Genomic DNA, 27991 nt, shown 5'->3' with positions numbered 1-27991 from the left:
TCTCAAGGAGACTGTCATTGGTTTCCATTCTTTTGGAAGGGATCTCAGGAATTTTGAGGTTAGAGTCTTTGGTTTGGTAGACTCTTCCATGCAGCTACAGAGAATTTAGTAGCTTTTAAAATCTACTAAAGATATCAGTGAGAGTTTCACCTTCTTCACAGTGGAAATGCTCATATTGCTGAATTAGTAACTACATTATGTTTTCTCTAACTTGTTCAGTCCCATCACATAATATTTAAATGGTGTCCCAAACCTCCTTGGCTGTCTTGCAATTGATGATGTTGTCAAACATGTCACCATCAACTCCATTGAATCAAATATACATGGCCTTCTTGTCTTTCCTGACTTGTTGAATATCAGGATCTGACCATTCATGTCTTGGTTTGGGAACTGATGGCTCATTTCCAGTTGCAGCTCTCATTGGTATGTGAGGACCTCTCTCTATGCAATCCACAAAGGCCTCATCTTGAGAATTTTAAATGAAGATACATCTTTACCTTCTAGTGATGGTAATTATCTTTGTCTAGAAAAGGAATCTTGACTCCAACATCCTTCTTGTTCATCTTGTTGTTTGTTGTGATCTTCAAACTCTTTGTGCTTCAAGAGCTTGCTCTGATACCAATTGTTAGTCCCTAACAATACAACAAGAATTACAGAAGGGGGGGTTGAATGTAATTCTGGCTACCTTTTAAGATTAAAAAGTAATGGTTTTAACTTAATAATATATAAGTGTTTGATTTGCAAAATGCGGAATGAAGAGTTAGATAAATCAAAACACAAGTAATTAAAAACACAAGTCTTTAAAAACTTTCTGGTAGATTTGAATGTATCCACCAGATATATATATATATATATATATATATCAAGAGAACCCTGTGAAGCTTGAATAGCTCACAGCTGCTTACAAATATGAACAACGAAACTTATAGAGAAATGCTACAGGATACAGCTTACAATTATTTCTCTGAGAATTTGTTTGTTTAGTCTTGTTGTTGTTATATTTGCTACTCTTGGTTTATATATCACCAAGATTACATAGTAATAAGACTAGATAATAAAACAAAACATATCAAGTCTAATACTATGCTGCTTCACTACTCTATTCCAGCGTCTTTGAATATCTTCATAATAGCATGGAAATGGTAATGCTTCTTTGTTCTCAAAAGCCCAGTTGAATAGGCTGCCACATTCCTTTTACAAACTCTCGACGCATGTGACTGTGTTGTCACTGTCAACAGATATTTGAATTGATCATCCGTCGGGTACATGTTTATTATCCGTCGGGTTGCCTTGTTGATCATCCGTCAGGAGCTTTGTTGATCATCCGTCAGTAGCTTTGTTGATCATCCGTCAGGTAGCTATTTGACACTTGACTTCATTTCACTTATACAGAATTACATGACATCTTATATTTACAATTAATCAACCTATTCTTCATATCTAATTAAAGTCAATATGACTTATATGCTACTACAGAATCTATACAAAGGTGTTTGTAGAAATGTGCTACATGACTTTTTGTTACATAAGCTACTCACTCGATGGATGTTAAATCATCATCCGTCGGGAATATATTGAGTCATCCGTCGGGACTACATTTGATTATCCATCGAGTGCTATATTTTTCACTAAGCTGAATCTACTAGGTGTTTTGTTAATGAAATCATCAAGTTCACAACATATTCTCAACATACGGAAACTGGAAACGGTTCCAGAATCCGGCGAAGCTCCCGGAAATCCGGCATCGTCCGGCAACCATGCAACAGGCCCAAAACACGGCCAAAATCGATGGGTTTTTATACCAATCGATTCTAATCTTCCCCATAAACTCATTTCTAACCATATCAACCTCCAACATCAATCCGAACAATAATTTCGATCAAAATCGAACCTTCTCCGGCGAACCAAATCGGAAAACTCCGAATTCGGTCAAATCACACCCAAAAGTAATGCTACAAGCATCAAAATAAAGCTAGGATTATTTGTAAACTAACCATATCATCAAACTATATCTCAAATTCAAGAATAATTAGAAAAATCGATTCAAAAATTGTATCAAAACCAAAAGTCGGTTATAGCTTTATCTTAATCAAAAATGTACCACCTATATATGAAAACAATCCTTTGAACTTCAGGAACGATAATCAATCATCCAAAACATCAAACCATCCTTTAATATTCAAAACTGAATTTAAATAGCAAAAAAAGAAAAAAAAAGGAATTACCAGAATAATCGACCTTTGCTAATGATGTTTGTATCAATAGATAGAACTTGAAGAGAGCTTCAAATCGACTATTTGAGCGTCACAAACGGGCATCAGAATCATCCTTAACCTTGCAGTTTAATTCCTACCCTCAAGAACACCCCCACTTGTTCTTGATTTTCTTTTTAATTTTCTGAAAAAAAAATTATAAAAATGAATAAATAACTAAAAACTGCAGCTATTTATATTAATCAGAGAATTATATCCCCAAATTAATTAAGGATGTTTTTATCCCCTATTTATAATAATTAGGCCCAAAATAATAATTACGGGGGAATAATTTTAAAAGAAATTAAATACAAAATTTATATCAAAATTTCCCAAAAATTATGAATAATTCAAAAATACGAAAATAATGGGTATTTGAAATACGAATAATTCTATAAAAATAAAAACATGAATTTTGTGGGCTTTGACGTTCCGGTGGGGTCCTGGTCTGTTGGTTTTGAAAAATAGAAACGATCCCTAAATTAACAGAAAACCCCAAAAACACATAAAATGCATTTAATCGCATATAAAACGAGATAAAATGAGTAAATATGAGTCCTAATTAAAGATCAATTCATATAATTACAATTTAAACACATATTACTGACTCAAAAAATTTTCTGGCCCGCACGGGAACACACAAATAACAGCTATAACATTTAATATCATGGCAATAACCATTTTAAACTTGTAAAACACATAATATTTATTCATTTAACATAAAAATATTCACATAATTTTCCCGAATATTACAAAAATATTGAGTTAAACCTCGGATATCTGTCTGACACGATAGATACTGGTACTCCATGAAGCATCACGATTTCGTCCAAATACAACTTAACTAATCTTTCCGATGAGAATCTTTCGTTGATTGGCAAGAAATACGCTGACTTTGTCAGTCGATCAATAATCACCCAAATTACATCATGATTGGCCTTGGTCTTTGGTAATACTACCACAAAATCCATTATGATATGTTTCCATTTCCATTCAGGAATGTCTAGTGGCTGAAGCAGCCCACTCGGTCGCTGGTGTTCCGCCTTAACTCTTTGATACGTATAGCACTTTCTTATCCACTCTGAAATTTCCTTTTTCATGTTCGGACACCAATAATTCTCTTTCAAGTCCTTGTACATTTTCGTACTTCCAGGATGAATCGAAAATCTCCAATTATGCGCTTCGTGTAGAATCTCGTGCTTTAACTTTGTAACATTAGGAATCCAAATTCGTGAACAAACTCTCTATATTCCTTTTTCATCCTTTTGAGCTTTAATCTCTTCACCTGATAATTTATCCTTCTCGCGGTCCATCACTTGTTCCTGACAACGTCGAATCTTCTCCAAAATCTCTGGCTGAAATGCCATTGAGTAATTTACTTCATTTGCTAACTTCAGGATTTGTATCTCTATTTTCAACTTCTCGAATTGTTCGATCAACTCTGCGGATGAAGTTAACATATTCAATCTTTCATTGTGGCTTAGCGCATCCGCTATAATATTTGCCTTTCCAGGATGATAACTTATTGTGCAATCATAATCCTTAATTAATTCCAACCATCTCCTTTGTCTCGTATTTAACTCTTTCTGCGTAAAGATGTACTTCAAGCTCTTGTGGTATGTATAAATTTTACACGTTTCTCCGTACAAATAGTGTCTCTAAATCTTAAGGGCAAACACAATCGCTGCTAATTCCAAGTCATGCGTAGGATATTTCTGCTCATGCGGCTTCAATTGACGTGATGCATATACTGTCACCTTTTCATGTTGCATCAACATACAACATAATCTTTTATACGAAGCATCTCTATATATTACAAATTCGCCCTTCTCATCAGGTAGAACCAATACCGGTGCATAAACCAATATTTTCTTTAGTTCCTGAAAGCTTTCTTCATACTTATCTGTCCAAACAAATTTTTCATTTTTCCTTGTCAATCTAGTCATTGGAACTGCAATCTTAGAAAAATTTTGAACGAATCGTCGTTAATATCCAGCCAATCCTAGAAAACTTCTTACTTCCGTTGAAGTCATTGGTCTTTCCCAATTCATAACAGCTTTGATCTTTGCAGGATCTACTTTGATGCCTTCACTGTTGACTACGTGTCCAAGAAACTAAACTTCCTTTAACCAAAACTCGCATTTTGAAAACTTTGCGTACAACTTCTCCTTCCTCAGAATTTCCAAAGCAAACTTCAAATGTTCCATGTGTTTCGCTCTCATCTTTGAGTAAATCAAAATATCGTCAATGAATACTATTACGAACTTGTCCAAGTATTTTTTAAATACTCGATTCATAAGATCCATAAAAGCAGCTGGCGCATTTTTCAATCCAAATGCCATTACCAAGAACTCATAATGTTCATATCTCGATCGAAACACCGTCTTGGGTGTATTTTCCGCCTTAATCTTCAATTGATGATATCCTGATCTTAAATCGATCTTCGAGAAACAGGTAGCACCTTTCAGTTGATCAAACAAATCATCAATTCACGGTAGAGGGTACTTATTATTGATAGTCAATTTATTGAGTTCACGATAATCGATACATAATCTCATACTTCCATGTTTCTTCTTCACGAATGACACTGGTGCACCCCACGGGGACACCCTCGGTCGTATAACTCTTTTATCTAACAATTCTTGCAATTGCATCGCTAGCTCTTTCATTTCAATGGGCATCATTCGATAAGGGGCTTTCGAAACTGGTTCCGTTCCAGGAGCCAAATCAATTATGAATTTAATCTCTCGATCCGGAGGTAGTCCAGGTAATTCATCGGGAAATACATCGGAGAACTCTTTAACCACATGAATGTCCTCAATTCTGGAGGATTCTTTCTCCACATCCTTTGCCTGAGCCAAATAAACTTTTCATCCTTGTCGTAACAATCTTCTTGTCTGAATTGCCCTCAGAAATTTCCGTTCTTGCTTCTTCCCTTTAAATATCACCTCAGTTCCATCCTTGCTCCTCAATTTCACTTTCTTACTTTTACATTCGATTTGCGCATCGTGGTTCGCTAACTAATCCATTCCGATAATAACGTCAAATTATCCTAACTTAAACGGTATTAGGTCAGCATAAAAGTGCCGACCTTCTATAATAATATCACAACTAGGACAAATTCTATTGCCAACAACTCTTTCCTGATTCTCTACTTCTATAATCAAATTAGGTTCTAAAGGGTACGCAACACACTTTAATCTATCAACAACATTTTAGGAAATAAATGATCTAGTAGCTCCAGAATCCATTAACACTTTGTTTTCTACTGAATTTATAGCAAGCGTACCTGCTACCACATCCACATCCTGCACTGCATCTTTCATTGTCATGTTAATCGTCCGCGCCCTTGGCTGAACTGATTGTGCCGGTGGAGGCGGTGGTCCAGCAATTCTAAGAATATTGGCTTTCTGAATAGGTTTCTTATAATTCCTTTCCATATATCCAACTTTCCCGCACTTAAAACAAGTCATCTATGGTTTTCCCGTACAAGTCGTGCATTATGTTGAGTACTGACCTTTCTGGTTGCACTTGAAACACGTCACGTTGAGCTTATTACATCTTTCAGGGTGTCTCTTTCCACAAATCTTGCATTCTTGAATATGGGGTCTATTGTCCCTGGTCGATTGTCTAACTTTCTGAAAATGATTCTTTTTATTCCCGTTTCCAGGCTTAAACCTCTGGAATTTTTGACCAGCATTGCTAACATTCTTCCCAAATCTTCCTCTAAACTTAAAGCTTCCTTGGTCTGGTTCTGAAACCTCAAACTTCCTTTTCTTCCCTTCACTTTCCCTTTTAGTTGCTTATCTTTCTCCTTCCACAATCATCGCCTTCTGTACCATGGTAGCATATGTCCTTATCTCGAGAAGAGCCACTTGACTCTGAATCCATGGCTTAAGCCCTTGTTGAAACCTTTTAGCTTTCTTCGCTTCTGTATTCACGTACTCAGGTACAAACCTTGCTAACTCTGAAAACTTCACTTCATACTCCGCTACAATCATAGTTTCTTGCTTTAAATCCAGAAACCTTATCTCTAACTGATCTTGCATATAACGCGGTAAGTACTTTTCTAAGAACAATTCCGTAAACTCCTGCCAAGAAATAGCTTCTCCTTCTTGCAATGTTTTGGTATATTCCCCCCAATAACTAGCTTCATCCTTAAGATAATAACTCGCATACTTCATCTTCTATTAATCCTTAACTTCTGCTAACTCGAAAGCTTTCTCCATTTCTCTTAACCAGGTTGAGCTTTAATCGGATCGGGCAAACCTACAAATTCTGGGGGATGCACAGATTGAAAGTCTTTAAAATTTTCGACTCTCAAGGCTGGGGGTTGTTGTAGGAGTTGAAGAAGTCGGTTCATCACAGGGGTGTCTTGGTTTTTATCTTGGTTTTGAGTTTGGGTGTCTTCTTCGAGGTGATTTGGTGAAGTGGCCATTTTATAAACCTGATGAGCAATTATTTAGCAATATGATATCATGGCATATATAACAATAATGATTTTTTAAGAATAGCTTTGCGGTACCTCCGATACACACAATCATATATACATGCATTAATGTATTTGTTTCGAGTACCCTTATTAAGCTCTTTGTCGGAGTTTTGAACTGCCACTACCGGTATATTGAGAACCTATATATAAACTAGTAACATAACTGCTTCTGAAGACACAATCTCAAAGCAGATTGATTGTTAATCAACAAATTCACATGATGATCAAATTAACTGTCCTTAAAAATATTTAAAATCAAATAATATTTAGTATTTCCGGAACACCTAGAGAACATAAATATAAATACTAGATCAGAATATATGTACATTAGCACATCTACGAACAACATTCCTCACTAACCAAAATTCAGCATCTTCGAAAAATCTAGAGGAAAAACACATAGAGGACGTAAATCATTTATCTTTTTAGAGAATGTTATTATAAAAAGCCATATTATTTTTGCCAAGAAAACAAATTAGCCTAACCCATTAGCCTTCGCAAATATTTTACATGATTGTTAAATACAGTAAAAAATTAGTTAAGGCAGTAATCGTAATTACCATACTATCACTGGCTATTTTTTTGTGCCACGCCACAAAATATTAATACATTTATATTATGTAGACCGTGGAGTAACACCTCAGTAAATCTAATTTGGCCATTCAATACTTATGTTCTTGTACTTCATTATCTTTGTTTACTCTTGTTTTTTAATTTTAAAACCACCAAAATGGTAATGATAACAACGCAATTGACGATTAATTGTCGAAATTGACAATAGACTTAGAAAATTAAATAATAAGTTTGACTTAAATAATGTTTGTGATAATATTTTAATGATAATATAATTTTAAGAGAAAATTTGTACTTCAAATTTAGGAGAATTATGACGATTGTTTTAATTTTAAAAGAAATTTTGAAAGAATACTAGTAAATAATAATATCAGTATAGTAATTTGATTTGAACAGTCTACCGAGATAAGATATGATCACAGACCAGACACGAATTTTGCAGCTCATAATTGCTATTAAATGATTTTAATTTAAAAATGGTCGGCATAAAAAAATCGAGTACGATCAACCTGTTTAATTCGAACATATTTTTATATTTAACCACATTATAGCACGCATGCATTTTAAATATTATTATGTAATAATAATGAATTAAATAATTTTATACTTAAGATTGAATAACATAATTTTATAGATTAAGATATTTATAAAATAATTTTACAGATTAAGATATTTATAATCTTAAAAAGTACTATGAAGTTTAGTTTCTACGAATTAAAAATATGAATGTCTAGTTGTCTACTAAAAATACCATACTTGATGGGATTTTAAAAATACCATTGGCATCATAAAATCTAAAAATTATTAAGTAATTAATTTAGAAAATGAACTTGTCTTTTTTTTTATTTCAATAATAATTTTTAATAATAATTATTAAAAAGGATGGCACAGATACCGGACACGAATATTACTGCTTTTACGGGTCATTTATTAAATCTGAATGAGTATTTTCTGAATGATTAATATTCTGAACGAACGGTTATCTGAATAATTCATTTATTCTATTATTTGATAAATAACTATCTAACTTTTCTGAAGAGTAACTGTAATTATTTTTTAATAATTATTATTATTTGTTACTTTTCTGATAAACACAATATAAAATAACTTTTTTGACTTAAATACAATGAGTATAATGAATTAAAAAAAGTTTTGATAATAATATTATTTATTATTTCTCGTACACTCAATAATTTTATTTTATAATTTTGTATTAAATTATGTCACGCATGTCTTTTAGACCTTTTTCAATTAATTTTTGAAAATGACCAAACTATATAATAAAAATAGTATCTCATAGAGTTACTAAATATTATTTATATAATTTCAATATATAGTTTTAAATGAGGTTTGTACATGCAAAAATGAAAATAACATATACACATATTCAAAGAAATAATTAATAAATTAGAATATTAATAAATTCATTGTCGTCGAGAATAATTTTGATCTCGTCCAGTAAAAAAGAAATTTAGCAAACAATCTTAACAAGCCTATTTTATAGTTTATCTGGTTCATTTAATATCGTTCATGAATTAACAAATTAGCCCTTAGTCTGTTTGTATAATAAATGTGTCTATCAGATTTTGTGCTTTTAACTTAACATTTGAAGGTTATGTATGTAATTTTTCATTATTGTATAAAGTAATATTTTATTGCATTTAGCATCTTCCATATTTCAGTGGGCGTCTTTTTTTATATTTTTTAAAAACCTCATTTTATGTTGGTACATTTGAGTGAAATAGAAATGTATTCGGCTGATAGATAGGATCAAACCCCCTCCCTCACTTTTGAATTGTTAACCAACATATTACACACATTTGAAACTGCAAAACACATAAACACAAGAAATACACACAACCTAACCTATACACACAACACAACAATGGGGAAAAATCTGAGCAACGACCAGGTCTCGTCAATGAAAGAAGCTTTCACTCTCTTCGACACCGACAACGACGGCAAGATCGCGCCGTCGGAGCTCGGAATCCTAATGCGATCTCTCGGCGGCAATCCAACCCAAGCTCAACTCAAAACTATCATCGCCGAGGAGAAACTCACGTCGCCGTTCGATTTCAAACGGTTCACTGATCTCATGTCTAAGCATCTTAAACCTGAGCCGTTTGATCAGAAGCTTCGCGACGCGTTCAAAGTTATTGATAAGGATGGGACTGGTTTCGTTGCGGTTAAGGATTTGAAGCATATACTTACGAGTATTGGCGAGAAATTGGAGGCGGCGGAGTTTGATGAGTGGATTCGTGAGGTGGATGTTGGATCCGATGGGAAGATTAAGTACGATGATTTTGTTAACAAGATGGTTGCCAAGTGATTTTGTGAGTGCGCATACCTTTTCGGTTTTCGATGCCTTTTCGATAAATTATGATTTGATGATGGAATTTGTTTAAGTTGTTATGTGATTACTTGCTTTAAATTTCAGAATTGTGGACTTGATTTAAATGTCCTTGGAAATTTTATTATGTAGAATTTCTTAGCCGTTGATCACTGATATATATATATATATATATATGTATGAGATTCTATAAATACGAAGAATTTCTTGTTTGTTGGTAAATGGTAATGTATGTGAAGTTTCTATCAAAATGTAGAACCTCAATTGATAGAATCAGGGCTCTTGCGTATCCTACTAACTTAAGATGCGAACATATATAACCTAACAAACTTAAAACATTACAATGTAGCTAATTTGCTACTCTAGAGCACCAATTGAAAGTATGCTCATCCCTCAATGACACCATCCACCGTTCACTTTTGCTACAATTCTGGCTCTGGGCCGCTAGTTACACCTTTGCCTCAGTAGTTTTCCCTAAATTAAATTTTATAATTGATGATAACTCATCCATATCGGCTCCCAAACAGCCATACTAGCTTATCTGCTGTAGCAGCATCAATCAGAACATGAAAAGGAAATGTCGATTACTTCTATCAATTTAGGTAAGTTTCATAGGTTGGCTCATTGTAATTATGCAAATGTGAGATAGACAGAGTAATTAGTGATTTGCTGAAAAAGCATCTGAAAGATCTGCGAAATTCTTACTCTCTAGTGTCAATTTCTTGTACACAAAGGAAAGAAGACCAACTGACCAACTAGGGCATCTAAATGCGTCTGTTTACATTGTTATCATATTAAATTCATATTAATGTGAATACACATGCATTGTCTATGATATGACAGTAGTAAGGTGATCGAAGAGTTTGAATGAGTGTGCTTTCTACTTGAGGGCTACAAACCAAGGAATTAAATGAATTTTAGTTGTATGACGAAATTTGAATTTGTGCATTAGCCAGAGGCCCAGAAGGCCTATTTCGACCACCTTAAATAGTTTTTTTGGGAGCAAAAGTTGTTTTTGATAGTTTAGAATAACTTATCAGAAGCAAGCAATATTGTGAAAACTAATAGTGTAGAAAATTAGAAGCTGGTAAGAACCTATTAATTGGTAAGAACCTATTAATAACCTGGTTTAAAATAAGTACCATATGTATTATAAGGTACAAAAATTTAGCAGAAAACCCCTGAACTGCTGAAATTAATTTCACGTGTGTCAACTATTACTATCAAATTTTAACCATGTCTTCTGGCTATATAGAAGTGGTGTATATGCTTAAAAAAGTTGGTCTATTGTTTACCTGATTTGAACTGGATAGTGCACAAACTACAAAGTCTGCACCAAAACTATTGTATTGCATGCTTCTTTATTTAATAAAGAAGCTACGGATTAAAATAAGGTACATAAACTAGTTTTTACAGTAACTTAAGTTAGGATCAACTCAAAGATTTTATTTGTTTTTGCTCTAATAAGATGCATTCTGTTTATGTAATATACTAGTTGATAAATTGTTTACTAGAGATTAACTTTGTAAGCAGGATAGATGTGTGCATAGACGTGTGCTTTCATCAAGTTAATCTTTTCTATAAGCAGGATCGTCAGCATTCAGCACCCTTAAGTCCTTGCTGAAATTAATACTCATCTTTATTTAGCAGCACCTAAAGATCAATTCATCAGTATTTCTATTTTCATGTGCAGGTGACTCTGAAGCAGTGGGGATAGACCAGTTTTTTTTATCTTTATGCAGTAGTTCTTTTTTGTCTTTTTTATATTTGTGGTTTTTAATCAAATAGTATTCGATTTCCTTCTGACTATTCTTTCTGACAGTGAATGATGTGTGCATCCAGTTTTATTGGAATCAATCCAGTGTTTGGTATTTTAAATTTTCAATGCTAATTTAGAACGGTAGCATGTTTTGTGGCCGTTGTGTTTTCAATATTTCAGTGGCATGAAATCTTAGATATAATTATTTTTCCACTCAAGGCAATTGAAACATGCCTATGATATTCTAATACAGTAATAATTAATTTATGTGTTGATTGTTGAAAAATTTCCAGGTTGGGTTATTTTAGAATTTTTTTGGGAAAACTTCCATGATTTGTCTTTGTTGCTGGTGAAATGATCTGAAGTGGAGCGCTCAGTGAGCCAATCCCTCTCCTTCCATTTAATTAAGGAGGAAAATAAAAGTAACAAAAATAAAAGAATTTGCATTCTTGTTTATGCATTCATTTTTTGAAAAAGAAAACAAGTGCTTCGGAGTTCAATTACGGAGAGGAGGGAGAAACACAAGGAAAACAACAATACACATTTCCATTCCACAATATTATAGTTAAAATTTTGGAATATAAACGAATTTGTTTAGCTGATTTCATTGTAAAATTGAATTTTAAGTGTGTTTTCTTGTTAAATTGAAAAAAAACATAACATTATTTAGCCAAAATAACAATCAAAACACTTCAAAGAAACACTTTTTAAAGCATTGTTTATATTAACTTTTTTTTAAACGGTACTCTCTCCGTCTCGTTAAACGTTTCTCCTTTGACTTTTTATACTGTTCAGGGTAAGTGATTGACTATTAATTTACGTATAATCTATAATATCAAATATAGTCATTAGTGATTTTGTTGGATTTGTATTTATGAGTACCTTAATATAATGAAGTTTTTATATTTAATATTAATACGAAATTAAAGATATTAACAATTAAAAGTGTCCATTGACAAACGTGTTCAACACAAATAGAAAACGTTTTTAGGGACAGAGAGAGTATGTATTAACTTTGAAGGACTGTGTTATATGATTGTTAACAAATCTCAAAAAAAGATTAACCACAAAACTAAAAAAGTAGGAATTAAAAATAAAGAAATAAATAATATTAAAAGTGGAGCTTAATGCTCCTAAGTACATATTCATCTAAAGTGAAATCTAATATACGTGAGTACATATTTGTATTTACAAAATTTGATTAAAAAAATAGAACTCTATCATTAAAAATATACATATTTGTATTTACAAAATTTGACTAAAAAAATAATACTCTATCATTAAAAATGCACTGCATATTCGTATAATTCCCTTAGAATACATATTTACGAACATTTTCTCTTTAAAAAATATAGACACATACATTCTATACAACCTGATTTGACTCTTCCTCAATACTGGGGAGAACAAATCCTAAATTTGAAGGCCATATTTAGTTTAACAAAATACCAGCTAGTTAAAATACCTTAAATACTATTAAAATAAGTTCATACAAATGTACATATCAACTTTAAATGACTATTAATAAAAAAAAATCATGTGATGTTAAAATTATGTATTCAAGGGGACACTTCAGCCCAGCTGTTAAAACAATTGTAAGAAAGGCCCAAGCCCAATCGAAGAGGGGGGGGGGGGTTGTATATAAAACAGGGCTAAAAACCCTAGAGCCAAACTCCACTTTCATTTGAAGCCGCTGAGCAAAAGGCAAGAGAGGTAATCATCAAACCCTAAACAATCAATCTTCAATTCACATATCTTATTCTTATTCAACACACAATTAATCAATCGTGTTTGCTTTGTAAATTATTGCAGCAGCAGAGGAATAATTTGATTTTGAGGCTTGTAAGAAAATGGCGGCCTATGCAGCAGTGAAGCCGGCGACAAAGCCAGGTTATGAAGAATCTCAGGACCCCGTTCACAAGATCAGAATCACGCTTTCTTCTAAGAATGTCAAGAATCTTGAGAAAGGTTTTTACATTTCATTTACAAATGTTTTGTTTATATGGATTTCTGTATCTGCCTATGTCATGATAAATAACTGTTAGAGGTATGTATTTCTAGATTTTTTTATTCTTTTCTAGCTTTATGTAGTTTTATGGATTAATTTAGTTTACGGATTGAAAGGAATAAGCTGAAAACAGGTTTAAGAGACTAGATTTACCGAAACCTTTAATTTTATTCTTGCTTGTCTATATTCGTAATGGTTTGCCAGTTCTGATTGAATACAATAACTTGTTTTTGTTTGTATTTCTGACTAATTTTGCTTTTTATTGTGTTGTGAAAATAATTGTTCTAGGATAGTGACTCATTGTGATTTAACCTGGGAATTGTGTTTCATTTTCACACACAATTTCAATTTTCTTTGTGTGATTGAGAAGATAATTTATAATTTTGTTCTAGATATTAGCTTGAGGACCTGGAACTGACTTGGTTGTAGTTGTGACTTGTGAGTGCTACAAGGGACAAGATTTGTTTTTGTTTTCAATTAAACATTTTTTAAACATTTTGCAAGGTGTTATTGGTTAAAGTTTATGAATTAGCTGAATGCATTTGAAATCTCCAAGTTGAACAAGTTATATTGTTCAGTAAAATAATTTTCAAGTGTCTAAATTGTGTGTGCATGTTTTTCCCTGCTGGCTGAATTATGCAAGTAATAAACAATAACAAGTTTCAAACTTCTATGTTAATAACTTTGAGCTATTTGGAAATATGCTTAAATTTGATGTGTCGGGAATTTGTTGATAGATTTTGTTTGATTATTGATTGTGGATGTATATAAATTGTCCGTGTTAGTGTGTGCTGATCTGGTTCGCGGAGCCAAGGACAAGTCTTTGAGGGTCAAGGGACCTGTCAGGATGCCCACCAAGGTTCTCAAGATTACTACCAGGAAATCTCCTTGTGGTGAAGGTATTTGTTTATACTGATTTAATAAATTGTTTTTTCTTGTTAGAGACTTAATTCACATTTTATGTAAAATACACTTCTCTTACTGTTGGGGTGTATACACTTGTGTATGGACTTTGTTAAACTTATTGGTTTATTACCATAGACCAAGTATATATATACTTATTGAGAGTCAATCTTATCTAAATTGTGTTGAGCAGTAAATTTCTTTGCTAAAAGTATTAAGTGCAGTCCTCGAAGGTTTCCCTTTGGTCATACAATGTGAAAAATGACTTGTGTTTTTAGCTTGAGTGTATAAACACGTTCATCTGTTACAGAGAATGAATTGGTATATATGTTAAGTTTTATTCTATGCCTGACTCTTTCCCTCCTATATACTAGGAACCAACACGTGGGACAGATTTGAGCTCCGTGTCCACAAACGTGTTATTGATCTATTCAGCTCCCCAGATGTTGTGAAGCAGATTACCTCCATCACAATTGAACCTGGTGTAGAGGTTGAGGTTACCATTGCGGATAACTAGAGAGAGAGAGTCCCCTCTTTCTTTGATTATGTGTTTTTGGCTTTTTATGTAATAGCCTTTTTGAGAATTCAGTTTCATTTTCAGTTATCTAAATAGTTGTGGCCTTCTGGTGCAATTGAAGTTGGAACAGATTTGTTTTAGAGAAGTAACAGAATTGTCACTTTACTCAAGTATGCTTGCATTTAATACATGTTGAATTTTAAGTATGCATGTCTCATAGCTTTAATTCCTTAATTATTTGGTGAAACACAAGAAAATAGAAAAGCCTCGGCAGGAAAGAGTGATGAATTTGATCATTATCTTGCTCTTTGCTAAATGTTCGATGATTCTCTCTCAAATACCATAATTTAGAAGCAGAAAGCAAATCTGGAAATACTTGGAATGATTGTTTTAGTTGTGAAAAATGTATACACATTTTTAAATTAAATTCAAAATAACAGCTAAATTAAATATACCTGTTATACAAAATAAAAAATGTGCATATGAACTGAAATGAGAATGTGAAACTCTAACTATAAAGAAATTCTTCATTTAAATGGATGTTAACCTTACATATTAATAGAAATGAAACAAATAAATTCTCCCACATTTGCAATTGTGAATTTACAGTCGAACCAGAGATTAAACCAAAAGGACCCAATGGCAATATGCAATGAAAATGATAAACGTTCACATAGGCAGTACAAGTATGGTACCAGATGTTAAACCAAAAGTAACTGCATCAGCATCAGTGTTCCCTTAGCACATCACCGTTTTCTTGGCATATTTTAGCCTTCTTAATTCTTCTTTTGGGATAAGAAGTGAAAAACAAGGCTTCAATTAGGCCGATCAATTTACCATACAGAAACATGTCTATCAAGCCTTTTAACAAAAAAGACCCCTATTAAGATTACCAGGTATGTTACTTTGCATTCAAATAGCTATTTCACTATCATAAATCTGTAGAATTTTTCTAATTTAACATCATATCAACCAAAGAGTCACTAAGAATGTATTGGAGCCAAAAGTTTCTATCTCTCGCAGCCCTTAAAATTTGAAGTTTAACGAATTTAAGAGTACAGGGGAGAGAAAAGGAGTCTTGTCATCTGACATGGTTTGATTTGTCATAGTATTCTCGTCATTTAGTCTCGGTTTACTCTTTTCAATTTCATCAAACACTATTATGGATTTAGTGCAAAGCATGAATGATGTTTCTTTGGCAGATGAGGAAGAAGGGGGGCTGCAGGTAGAGGAGACAACAGGAGATGTGACTGGTTTACAGATTCAAGGTTTCGATTCAAAATTATGTGTGGTTGGCAGATTCATATCGGAAGGGAAGGTGGATTTCATGGCAATGCAGCACACCATGGTTGCGCTATGGAAGCCTGGGCGGGGTGTGTACATGAAGGAGTTGGACTTAAATCTGTACATGTTCCAGTTTTATCACGAGATAGATGTTAAAAGGGTAATGGAAGGTTGCCCGTGGTCTTTCAACAGACGTGCTCTGGTCATGACTAGACTAAAAGATGGAGAAAATCCAAGAAATGCCGATCTCAATAGAATGGAGTTATGGGTTCAGATACATGATTTGAAAGTCGGATTCATGTCGGAGAAAATTTTAAAAGGTATTGGAAATTATGTTGGCAATTTCGTTTATGGATGTCCTAATAATTTTACTGGCGTATGGAGAGATTAAACGAGAGTTCGTATATCCATTGATCTTCGCGTACCTTTAAAACGTAGAATGAAGATTAAAATGACAGGGGATGAGTGGTTTTGGGTAAATTTTAAATATGAAAACATCCCAACTTTTTGCTTCATTTGTGGCATTGTTGGTCACTCGGAGAAATTCTGCAGTACGATTTTCGAAATGTCTGAGAATAACATTGTCAAACCCTATGGCCCTTGGATGCGAGCTCCTTTTAGAAATCAGATCAAGCCAATAGGTGCTAAATGGCTTCGAAACGGCTTGGATATTGGTGCTTCAGATTCGAGAATGGAGATGAATGATGGTGTTTCCGGTGAGAAAGACGATGCTAATCAAGATCCACAAAACTCTCCTATAATTTCGGGGACAGGTAGGCAAGGAGGAAATAAAGGAATAACAGGATTTCAAAATATTATCTCAAACGCGGGAAATGAGTTTGGAAATAATATTGCAACAAATTCTCCTGTAATCATGGAACAACCAAATAAAAGGAGTATATATTGAAACAAAGAAAAGAAGAACGGGTAATGGGCTGGATAATGGCAATTCTTTGGGCCTAAATAAGGATGTTGTCATGGAACCTGAGAGTGAGACTCTCACTGAGATAACTGAGGAAATAACAGACAAAACCAACAGTTCAAAAAACGTGTTTCTGGCGGGTACTCAAGGGAGTGCTCGCCTATCATTATGAGTATTTTAGGATGGAATTGCCATGGGCTTGGGACCCCATGGGCTTTCCAATTCCTAAAGGAGATTGTCCTCCAGAAGAAACCCGATTTAGTTTTTATAAGTGAAATTTTATGCAAGCAGTTAACAGTAGAAAGGTTCACACATTCAGTTGATTTTGAAGGAAGTATGGTTGTTGAAACCCAGGGTCATAGTGGAGGTATTGCTATGCTTTGGAGACATCAGAACGAAGTAACTTTACAGTCATACAACAAAAATCATATATATGTCATAGTTCGAAATAAGGACGGTACTGAGTTCAGAGTTACAGGACTTTACGGAGAGCCTGACAGAAAAAGGAGAAAAGAAACTTGGAATTTAATCCGTACGTTATCCAGTCATAACACTTTGCCTTGGTGCTTGATAGGTGATATGAATAACGTGTTGTCCCAAGCTGATAAACAAGGTGGGAGGCCGTATCCTCACCAGTTGGTTCAAGGATTCAGAAATGTTGTTGAGGATTGTAACTTGACAGATATGGAGTTGATTGGTTATCCTTTTACTTGGGAGAGAGGATCTGGAACAGCGGACAAAATTGAAGTTCGGCTTGATCGTGCACTGGTATCTATTGGTTTTATGAACAAATTCCCAGAAGCCAAGCTTTTTAATCTGGAAATATCAACTTCAGACCATTGTCCTATCATTCTTGAATTGTATAACTCAGTAGTTGAATTTCGAGTTAAACGTTTTCGTTTTGAAAACGCTTGGTTGCGAGAACCTATGTGTCAGCAGATAGTGGAAGAAGTGTGGAGCAGTGGTATGAAGAGATCCTTTTACGAAAAGCTTGAGGAATGTTCGGAAATTCTCTCAAGCTGGGGAAAGGAAATAACGGGAAGCTTTAAGAATAGAATTCAGCATTGTAAGAGAGCTATTAGGACGCTAAAAGGAAGACGTGATGACCAATCTTTAGCAATTCTTAAGGAAGAGCAGAAAAAGATTTCGGAGATCTATACACAACAAGAAGTCTTCTGACGCCAGAGATCGAAACAACTGTGGCTGAGGGAAGGTGATCGAAATAGCAAATTTTTTCATGCATCTATGAAGAACAGACGAGCTATTAATCACATAAGAAGTTTGAAAAATAGTGAAGGCCAGGAAGTTCAATGGAATAGGGGATTAGAGGACGTCATAACTGGATATTTCTCTCATCTATTTAAAGCTTCCAACACAGATTGGATTAAGGTAGTTCATTGCATCGAGAGTAAAATAACTGCTGCTCAGAATGACATGTTATTAGCTCCTGTTTCAGAAATTGAAGTTAAACAAGCCCTGTTCCATATGCATCCAGACAAGAGCTCGGGTCCGGATGGTATGACCCCAGGTTTTTACCAAAGATTCTGGAAAATTCTTAGTGCAGATGTGGTTACTGTAGTCAGGAAATTCTTTGACATCGGCATGGTGGATGAGAATCTTATGGAGACCAATATTGCCTTAATTCCCAAGAAGAAAAATCCTCAGTTTATGACGGAGCTTCGCCCAATTTCTCTTTGTAACGTGCTATACAAAGTCATATCTAAGGTATTAGCAAATCGTCTCAAAGGAATTATTGATACAATTATCTCTGACACTCAAAGTGCTTTCATACCGGGAAGATTAATATCTGATAATATTATGATTGCACATGAGCTGATGCATTTTATGAAAAGGAAGACAACAGGAAAACAAGGTTGGATGGCACTTAAAATCGACATGAGTAAGGCTTATGACCGCGTTGAATAGGATTTTTTGGCAGCAATCTTGACAAAATTGGGCTTTGATCAAAGAGTGGTGAACATGTATATGGCTTGCATCTCTTCAGTGACATATCAAGTGGCTCACGCTGGTAAAATTTTTGGTTCTATCACACCCTCTCGAGGCATCAGACAGGGGGATCCCCTATCCTCCTATCTCTTTTTGATTTGCATAGAAGGTCTTACATCTCTTATTCAAAGTTATGAAAGAAAAGGTCTATTGCAAGGTATTAAGGTAGCTCGCTCAGCCCCGCCCATTTCACATATGTTTTTTGCGGACGACTGCTACATATTTTGTAAAGCAGATGTCAAGTATGCGAGTCATGTGCAAGAGATGCTTCGAACTTTTGAGAAAGCTTCAGGACAACAGATCAATGTCGATAAATCCTCAATCATTTTCAGTAGGAATGTCAGCAATATTCTTAAAGAAAACCTATGTCAGCACTTGGGTTTTATGGAAGCAGATAAAAACAGTTTCTATTTGGGCTTACCGAGTTTTCTACATAGGAAAAAATCAGTGGCTTTCGGTTATATTAAGGAGAAAATGCAAGAAAATCTACAAGGTTGGGACAAGAAGAAATTATCTCGAGGAGCTAAAGAAATTTTGATTAAATCCACTGCTCAAACCCTTCCAAATTACACAATGAGCATCTTCCTCCTCCCGCTCGACGTTTGTCAAGAATTAGAGCGCTCAATGTGTAAATATTGGTGGAATACTAATTCGTCAAAAGAAAAATCCATTCACTGGATGTCCTGGGAACGAATGAGTGCTCGAAAAAGTGAGGGTGGAATGGGATTGCGATGTGTGCGAGACTTCAATATTGCACTACTTGGAAAGCAAATTTGGAGACTACTAGTTCATCCTAATAAACTCGTATCAAGACTCTTTAAGGCCAGATATTATCCTTCAGAATCGATACTAACAGCAAAGCTTGGAAATAATCCAAGTTACATTTGGAGGAGCATGTTGGAAGCTCAGAACTTGGTCAAACAAGGAATTTCTTGTCGAGTGGGAGGCGGTCACTCTATCCTTATCAATGATACTCCATGGCTTCCAGAAGTTCATGATCCGTACATTCACACTATCTCTGCATCTTTGGTAAATCAAAATGTTTCTTCTCTAATGATTACAGGAGCTCATCAGTGGGACATTGATCTTATTCGAGACATTTTTGACGACAGAGATGCAAACCTCATTCTTTCTATTCCTCTGGGAGAAGATAACGAGGATAATTGGTTTTGGAGACATGACAAGTTGGGCGTTTACTCAGTGAAAAGTGCATACATTAATCTGCAACTTGCCAGGAGTCGAAATCTGGATAACAATTCTGGTTTTTGGAGAAAGCTATGGAACCTCAAAATTCCACCAAAAGTAAAGAACTTTCTTTGGAGATCAGTGAATTGCTGCTTATCCACCAAAGATCTTTTTCGTATTAAACGAGTTCCAGTTAATAGTATATGCCCAGTTTGTAATGATGGTGCAGAAACTATATTGCATTCTATAGTGGTTTGCCCATTTGCGGAAAGTTGCAGGTCTACAGCAGCTCTTCCCGTGATAACGGGTGAATATCAATCTTTTGGGGACTGGCTTCAACTGGTTTTTGATCAGAGCAACAAGACCTCAATCATTCTCTCAGTTATGCTTTGCTGGAAGTTGTGGGGGAATCGTAATGATTTAGTATGGTCTCAGAAATGTTTATCAGCTATGGAGGTAGTTCAGTCAACATTGTCCATCCTTAACCAATGACAATTCATCCAAGATAAATTTTTTGATAATTCTTTGGGATTTATTCTACCTGAAAATGGTCAAGTAACTTGGCAAGCTCCAATGCATAATCGGGTTAAGATCAATACTGACGCAGCACTCTTTAGTGACATAAATAGATTCGGCCATGCCCAAGTCGTTCGAGATCATAATGGTGAGCTGGTGGAAGCAATGTCTAGATGCCATCAAGGCACGATCAGTCCAGAAGCAGCTGAAGCTATGGGGATTCGCGAAGCCTTAAGCTGGGTAAAACAGAAGCAGAAACAGGTAATAGAAACAGACTGCCTAGTTGTGGTCCAATGGATTCGAAGTTCATATGCCACGCTTTCTTATGTGGGCAGGTTGGTTGAGGATTGCAGGCAACTTTTAATGGATTTGCAGGGTAAAAACGTGATGTTAAGATTTGTAAAACGGTCTGCGAATAGCGTAGCTCACTATCTAGCGAGTTATAGCTCTTCTTTAGCTGATCGTAGGTGGGAAAAGGAAAGTGTCCATCAAGAATTCCTTTCCATTTTATGTAATGATTTAAAGTAATAAAGTTCTCTTCTTTTCCGGCAAAAAAAATATATCATATCAACCAAGAACAATAAAAAAGAGTTTATCTATTAAAACATTTATCCATGAGAAAATTCTCAGAGATAAGTAGATAGGGAGTAAAGACTCGCACAAGGAGATGAGATACTGAAGGAAAATGATACTGCCATGCAAACATGAATGCTTTTCTTCGGAAATGCCATGATGACAGAGCTGCATCTTCTATTTATACCTGTGAAACAGTCTACGATTTTGATTAGTAAGAGGGTATCTCACATATCCATACAGAAGCGTCAAGCTGCAATCAAAAAGCACTCTCTTCGGATGATAAGATATATAATCAAGAAAATGGAACTTGCAATATTAAGTGCCCGGTGATATCTATAATAGCCATAAAGACCGTAAAGATAATCACCAATTTTCGGTCCATGTTTAGTAAATACGAAATTAAAATGAGAAAATAATGTAACATAGGAAGAAATTTGATAGGACTGGGGAATGATTAAATGATATAAATGGTGGTGGACTGTCAGTCTGTCACTCCGAAAGAGATGATGTGAAGTGGGGAGAAATCAAAAAACATAATGAGTTGAAGAAAGAAATAGTCATTCTCTTGTAAAATGTAAGGATTGGGACATAGCTTCAATGTAAGAAACAGAAATGAGTGAATAACTATGATTTTAAAAAATAATCTAACCTTCGTTTTATTCATACCTCTATAGCATTTAACCAGCTAAACACATGTAACTTGATATTTTCTTAGACGTAATCTGAACTCTAACGGGATTCCTGAAGAATCATTTCTTTCAGATATGACTGCAACCTGATATACGAACAAACAGAACAAGAAAGCAAATCCCCAGTAATGCTTTCCATTAGACACAACTTTGACATGGTAGATGAATAAACAAAATAAGAAAGTAGCATACTAATTGTTGCAAACTTCACAGTGGTGTGTATACAAATCATTTGGAGCTGTGGTGTACATATAGACATAGTTTGCTAACTCGGCAGTGTTTGAAACATTAACAAACCAGTGTTTGATCCATTAACGAACCAAACAGTAACTGATTTTTTAAGCAGTTAACATGATGTCGTCCAATCATTATAAGGATAGAAAATATTAAATATAATATAACTTCCAAGAATCATCTGCATACGGACACATTCTGGGAGTCCTCCAGAAGATAATAGTTAGATAATGTCTGTGTCTGTAATCACACTACTCATAAGTCGTCCTCATTAGCAGTAAATTACTTGACTTGCCAAATTATTTTAGAAGGAAGCTCAAAGTGTCAAATGAAATGTTAGCACGTAAATGTAGGTATATATAGAAATATAAAAATTGCATTATCCTCTGCAGATTCTCATATAAAAAAATCAATGGCTATCATACATCTTTATGACCATCACAATGAGAAGCAGCAAAGCAAAAGGTGCAGCTAAGTGCTTACCAAAAATTAGTTTACATTAGAGAAATTATAAATTTTGGTTATTCTCTTTCTCGTTCTGCAGGTATTTTGATACACCATAGACGATCGTTCCCGCAAAAAAGAAAACAACGGTTGGGGTAAATGCTGGGTATACATACTTCACGCACAAATTATCCAACTCTTCTGGTAGAAAACCTGTAAAAGTCCAACACATAAAGACACAGGTAAAATAAACAAATCCTCTCCGGCACGCTTCAGCATTATTTGTATTATAACCCAACAGGCCTACACTTTGTTAGAAGGAACTAAATATAATGTGTACTGCTCTGTAGGTAAATATTCACAATTTCCATTCAGTCATCCATTCCATTCACACAATTGTAACTTAAAATATAATAAATCTCACCCTACCCTTGTAAATCGCATTAACATTAACAACTTCTTCTTGTTCACAACTTTGCTCTATCACATCATAAAAAAATTGAGGTCTCACAATTTTTCCCTCCTAAATCTTTTTTCCCACCTTCAATATTGTTCACACTTTTCAATTCCCTTATCCACTCAATACAATTCTTCCAACCAAACGGAGCATAATAACAGTACAAATGCAATACAATTATGCATTGTAATCGAAACAACCTACTAAAAACTTTAAAAAAGCGATAATTAATCGAAGAGGGTCATCGAATACATACCTGAAATAGAAAGAAGAATCCCTTGAAGAAAAATAACAGAACCAAGACCTAACCAAGCAAGCAAAAAAGCTTGCTCATCTTTACCCTGCTCCTTTGACTTACTCTCATCTTTTACTGCAGCAAACTTAGGTTTCTCAACCGGGGCTCGACGAATCACAGCTGCTCTTTCTTTTTTACCCTGTTTCTTCTTTACTGGACTTGCAGAAGGAGTTGAAGACCCAAATCCTAGACCAGTGGAATTGGGTTTTGGTGGGGATGATTTGTCATCAGTTGATTGGTCAGAAATGGGAGCATCAGACGAAGAATCTTGGGATTTAATGGAGAATCTTGAGGGTTTAGGGAATGATACATGGAGGGACTTGCGATGAAGAAGATCAGAGGGGTTATTGAAATGAAGGGTAGAAGAAGAGTGGAAAATTAGAGACATTATTATTATTGTTTGATATGTTAAGTTTATTATTATGGTTTCTATGTTTGAGTACACTCGTGGCCCGTGGGGTTCTTTTCAAGCACAGCCTATCGAGTAGTACAATATTTACCTATGCGCTACAAATTAAACAATTGTGTTTTCAGAAAATTACTCTCTGCCTCTCCGTCTCAGAATAATTTTTATGTATTTTAAGATATAAAAAATGGGGTGAAGGACAAATTTAGCTTATTTTTACACAAAATTGACAAAAATAACCAATTTCTGAAAAGTTGGCCAATTTTGGCCGATGGATACCCAACTGTCAGTGGAGTATCCACTTTATATAAGATATCCAACTGGTAGTGAAGTATCTCATATATGAAATACCGCACTACCAGTGGAGTATCTTATACAAATTGGATACCCAACTGACAGTGGAGTATTAAATGGGCCAAAATTGGTCACATGGGGTTAAGGATTTTCCTTATCGTCTTAGTGGTACCTCACATGGGGTGTTTCTTGATGGTGCCTTGTATTAGTATATGACTAAGCGATATGGGTCTAATTTTGCTATCATTGCTACGTTTGATCTTGAAACTGAAAAATATGGTTCACTTCCTCAGCCTCACTACTCTGATACTTCGTCTTGTATGTTATCTCTCGGGGTTCTTGGAGGAAAACTCTGTGTGAACGAAAAAGAGGTACATATCTTTTTCAACTATGATATGAGGTACATTGATTTGTGGGTGATGGAGAAATATGGTGTGAAGAAGTCGTGGATCAAGATACTATCTGTTGCCCCAAGTATTAATAACCAGTTTATGCAACTGAAGCCTCTGGCATATTCAAACAATGGTAAGAAAGTACTTTTACTGAAAGACGCTGGACAGCTTATTTGGTACGACCTTGAACTGAAAGTCATCAAAAAAATAAGGAATCCTGGCATTCCTGAGTTTTGGAAAGCATGGATATCCATGGAAAGCCTTGTCAAGCTCAATTGTGATGCTATTACTGCTTTGCCATGGGTTCAGAAGAAAACGAAAAAGAGGTACATATCTTTTTCCCCTGTATTACGTCTCTATCTCTAATGCATCCACCGTAGCAACGTATTGTTGTGTGCATGAATTCAGGTAATTGGAAAATTAGATTAGTTCTGCCAAGTTATAAAGTCCGTTCTCTTGGTTAATCTAATTAGGAGTGTAATAACTTAAACCACTAAGTGATTTTCTCTTATTGAGTTGTACCTCACAATTTTCTTTAACTATAGGGTATGATGTGCAATGTGCAGTTCCTTTTGGCTGCGGAGTGCATTTACTATAACTTAACTTGCTCTAAATTCACTTGATTGCTAACAACATTATCTTCAGCAAATTGGATGATTTAATGTCCCAAGGCATTTAACCCCGTGCTTTAGTCAACTAGAAAAGATATAGGAACAAATGCAGGAAGATGATGCGTAAGTTTCTTGGAATTTTTAATCATCTATTATATATCTTGCATAATTAATATTTCTTGGTGAACTGGTTAATATATACCGTGCTGTCTCTGTATGACAACCTCTGAGAGATAATATTCCCTTTCCTTAAAACTAGACTGTAAATCATGAAAAGATTGTAAAAGGAGAAGAATGGAAGAAGCGGTGAGGGTACAGTTGTACGAAAGTATTCTGATATCTGCTTACCAATTATTTTAATATTCGAATATGAACAGTTGTACTTATATTGGGTCTTGCGGAACTGGAATAAGCACACAAATATTAGTTTGGCTCTGGTGTGAGAGATGTTGTTTAATGTTTCCTTAAATTTTGCAGAAAGGTTATGTTAATCAGTTAATGTAATGCTGTCTATAATAAGTCAAGTTAAAAAAAAATTAAGCCAGTGTACAAACTTTAATCACATTATAAACACCCTTGTCATTTTGATGTACAAGATACAAGTCTTTAAAGCTTTTGGATATGTTTATTAAAGCATATCTCTTTGTAAGATTTGTCTTTTTGTGGAACCTGTGTCACACAAACACACATTATAATAAAAGTATGGCAAGCTAAAAATGATAGCAGCAAGTGTCAGATGAAGTTGTATGAAAACTTTGATAATATGAGTTTCTTACTAAATGCCGTTCTTTTCTTGAAGCATGTGTTTGTTGTTCTAAACTATTGATACTGTAACTGATAAATAATAATATAAATGGCTAACAAACTGTAATTAAGTTATGATGCTACATACTAGCAGACAGTTCAAAGATCCTAAAGAAATTTACATTCTAGCACTAGCATTTCTTACCTATGGCTGTCTTCATATGGTGATTTCCCATCAATGTAGAGTGTTTATTTACCCCATGTGGCCTACAATTGAGTGTTCAGTATATGGCATTTCTTTGCCTATAGTTGAATATGTTATAATTTCTTTGCCTATACTTGAATATGTTATAAATCGCATTTTTCAGCATTCACTTGGGTATATGATTTATAGCAATTCTCTGTTTTAACAAGAAAGAACTGTAAATATTGCTATTTGCAGGATACTGGCAACTGTCCTGATGGCTCTTTGGTTGTGCCAAGCGGAAGTTAGAGCAACAGAAGTGGAACATTTAATATGATTTTAACTATCAATTATTGGCTGCTTTTGTTATGACTTGTGTATCTTAGTTTTCTGTTTTGTTATTATGGTACATGTATTCTAGTCAATAACCTTTTTTATATTTGGGTGTTGATGTTATGTTTGTGATCATGGATAATGGTTCCTCAACAATTGATTAGCCAATGCATTTTATTAAGTTTCACATTGTTGTGTTAAACTAAGATAATATAGCGTAAATTGCAACTACCAAAATATATATAGTTACCGTGTAACTAAATCCTAAAACTAAATGATAAATTTAATTTGTTGTTTAAAATCTCTCTCGGATGGGAGTCCTACCTCCCTGTAACTCTGGCTGCCATTCTTCTTTTCCACCCATCTCCAATCTCCTCCTTTTGTTTACTTTTTTTTTAATAAAATCGAGATTTGTTTTATAAAATTTGAAAAATTCTTTAGAGTTTTTCATTTTAGTTTTCCAGATCTACTAAGATAAAAGCTCATATTTTATAATAAAAATCAGTTTTTAGATTCAAATATTTGGTCTAATATATTAAAATTTGGTGTTATTCCAAGATTTTTGAATTTTGGGTCTTTTTCGTTTTGTTCAGTTATTATTTGTGTGTTTAATTGTCTCGTTTTATGTGACGTGTCACGCTTTTATGCGATGTGATGGTTGTGTTGAAAATGAATTTGACGTTGTATTGGGATATCCGGATATACTGCATCAACAACATTTTCGGGAGGTCTATAGTTAATGTGCGACATGTAGATAGCTTGGTTGCGTTTAGAACGGTGGAGAAAATCGCATGTGCTCACCTTTCACAAAAATTATTTGTCTAACCTCAGTTATTGCAACTGAGTCCTATGAACATTGTACTATCAATGAAATTAATGTGAAGGTTAATTGCGAAACTATTATTTTTGGGGGAGATACATGCTTCATTGTCCGGAAAACCATTAACTTCATTTTTATTTTTAAGAATATTTATATTCAATTTATTAAGCAATTCGGAAACAAAACGGCTAATTATTTAATTTTATTTATTTTTCAACCTAACTGTATGATCAGTTTGGAGAGTTTGTATAGTGTAGGCTAGCTTAATCTTGACCAAATTTAGAAGGCCTTGAACAGTGAACTGATATCAATCAGAAGGATTTCCGTTTGCATTACTTCATCAAATTATACTTTAAATCCTACTTTTTTTTGTCAAGTTTTAATTCTAGTACAGTATGCTGTCAAGTTTGGTTCATTCTACTGCTGGTCAGACATCGAGTTTAATTCATTATGATATAACCATGTTTTATAGAATTATAGACATATCATTCAAGATGGAAAGCTTTTGGAAAAGGACTAAGGGCATTACTTTTATCATATTTGCGAGATAATAAATTAACTCATGTATTAATATTCGACCATCTGTTAATAACATTTAGCACTTTCTCAGACTACTTAAACATCCAATCAATTTGGATTTTGGAATAGAAATTGATGCGTAGGTTGTGCTCAGAGTTGTGCATGAGATATAAGATTTTCTCATATAATAATTAATATGAGTCTTTTTGTAAATATCGGGATTGA

General features: G+C 34.4%; 5 protein-coding genes across 7 annotated transcripts; 4 read left to right on the top strand and 1 right to left on the bottom strand.

Moving 5' to 3' along the window:
• The first annotated feature begins 9044 nt into the window (after positions 1-9044).
• On the top strand, positions 9045-11570 carry LOC141720781 (putative calcium-binding protein CML13). Its single transcript, XM_074523390.1, has 2 exons — positions 9045-9650; positions 11361-11570. The coding sequence occupies exon 1, from the start codon at positions 9203-9205 to the stop codon at positions 9644-9646; it is 444 nt and encodes a 147-aa protein (XP_074379491.1). The 5' UTR covers positions 9045-9202; the 3' UTR covers positions 9647-9650; positions 11361-11570.
• Positions 11571-12991: 1421 nt separating this feature from the next.
• LOC141720780 (small ribosomal subunit protein uS10y-like) lies at positions 12992-15060 on the top strand. Its single transcript, XM_074523389.1, has 4 exons — positions 12992-13139; positions 13239-13394; positions 14220-14333; positions 14712-15060. Exons 2-4 carry the CDS (start codon positions 13277-13279, stop codon positions 14852-14854), a joined length of 375 nt encoding a protein of 124 aa, XP_074379490.1. The 5' UTR covers positions 12992-13139; positions 13239-13276; the 3' UTR covers positions 14855-15060.
• Positions 15061-20825: 5765 nt separating this feature from the next.
• LOC141719487 (uncharacterized) lies at positions 20826-21296 on the top strand. The gene has a single exon (XM_074521870.1). The coding sequence runs from the start codon at positions 20826-20828 to the stop codon at positions 21294-21296; it is 471 nt and encodes a 156-aa protein (XP_074377971.1).
• A 1457-nt stretch (positions 21297-22753) lies between these two features.
• On the bottom strand, positions 22754-23935 carry LOC141720779 (protein LPA2). Its single transcript, XM_074523388.1, has 2 exons — positions 23425-23935; positions 22754-22924 (listed from the first exon to the last, which is right to left on the bottom strand). The coding sequence occupies exons 1-2, from the start codon at positions 23849-23851 to the stop codon at positions 22776-22778; spliced, it is 576 nt and encodes a 191-aa protein (XP_074379489.1). The 5' UTR covers positions 23852-23935; the 3' UTR covers positions 22754-22775.
• Positions 23936-24285: 350 nt separating this feature from the next.
• LOC141720778 (F-box protein CPR1-like) lies at positions 24286-26614 on the top strand. Of its 3 annotated transcripts, none has more exons than XR_012574547.1 (3): positions 24286-24881; positions 25201-25289; positions 26353-26614. XR_012574547.1 is itself a non-coding variant. In XM_074523387.1 (2 exons), exons 1-2 carry the CDS (start codon positions 24376-24378, stop codon positions 26429-26431), a joined length of 585 nt encoding a protein of 194 aa, XP_074379488.1. In that variant the 5' UTR covers positions 24294-24375; the 3' UTR covers positions 26432-26614. The 3 variants fall into 3 exon arrangements, 1 of the variants encoding a protein (XP_074379488.1); XR_012574548.1 differs by having other exon boundaries at positions 24287-24881; positions 25101-25289; XM_074523387.1 differs by lacking the exon at positions 25201-25289 and having other exon boundaries at positions 24294-24881.
• Positions 26615-27991: the final 1377 nt, after the last annotated feature.

This window comes from Apium graveolens, chromosome 4 (genome assembly GCF_009905375.1).
Source record: "Apium graveolens cultivar Ventura chromosome 4, ASM990537v1, whole genome shotgun sequence".
NCBI classification, from domain to species: domain Eukaryota; kingdom Viridiplantae; phylum Streptophyta; class Magnoliopsida; order Apiales; family Apiaceae; genus Apium; species Apium graveolens.
The sequence above is the reverse complement of the archived record's forward strand: the minus strand, read 5'-3'. Positions and strand labels throughout refer to the sequence as shown.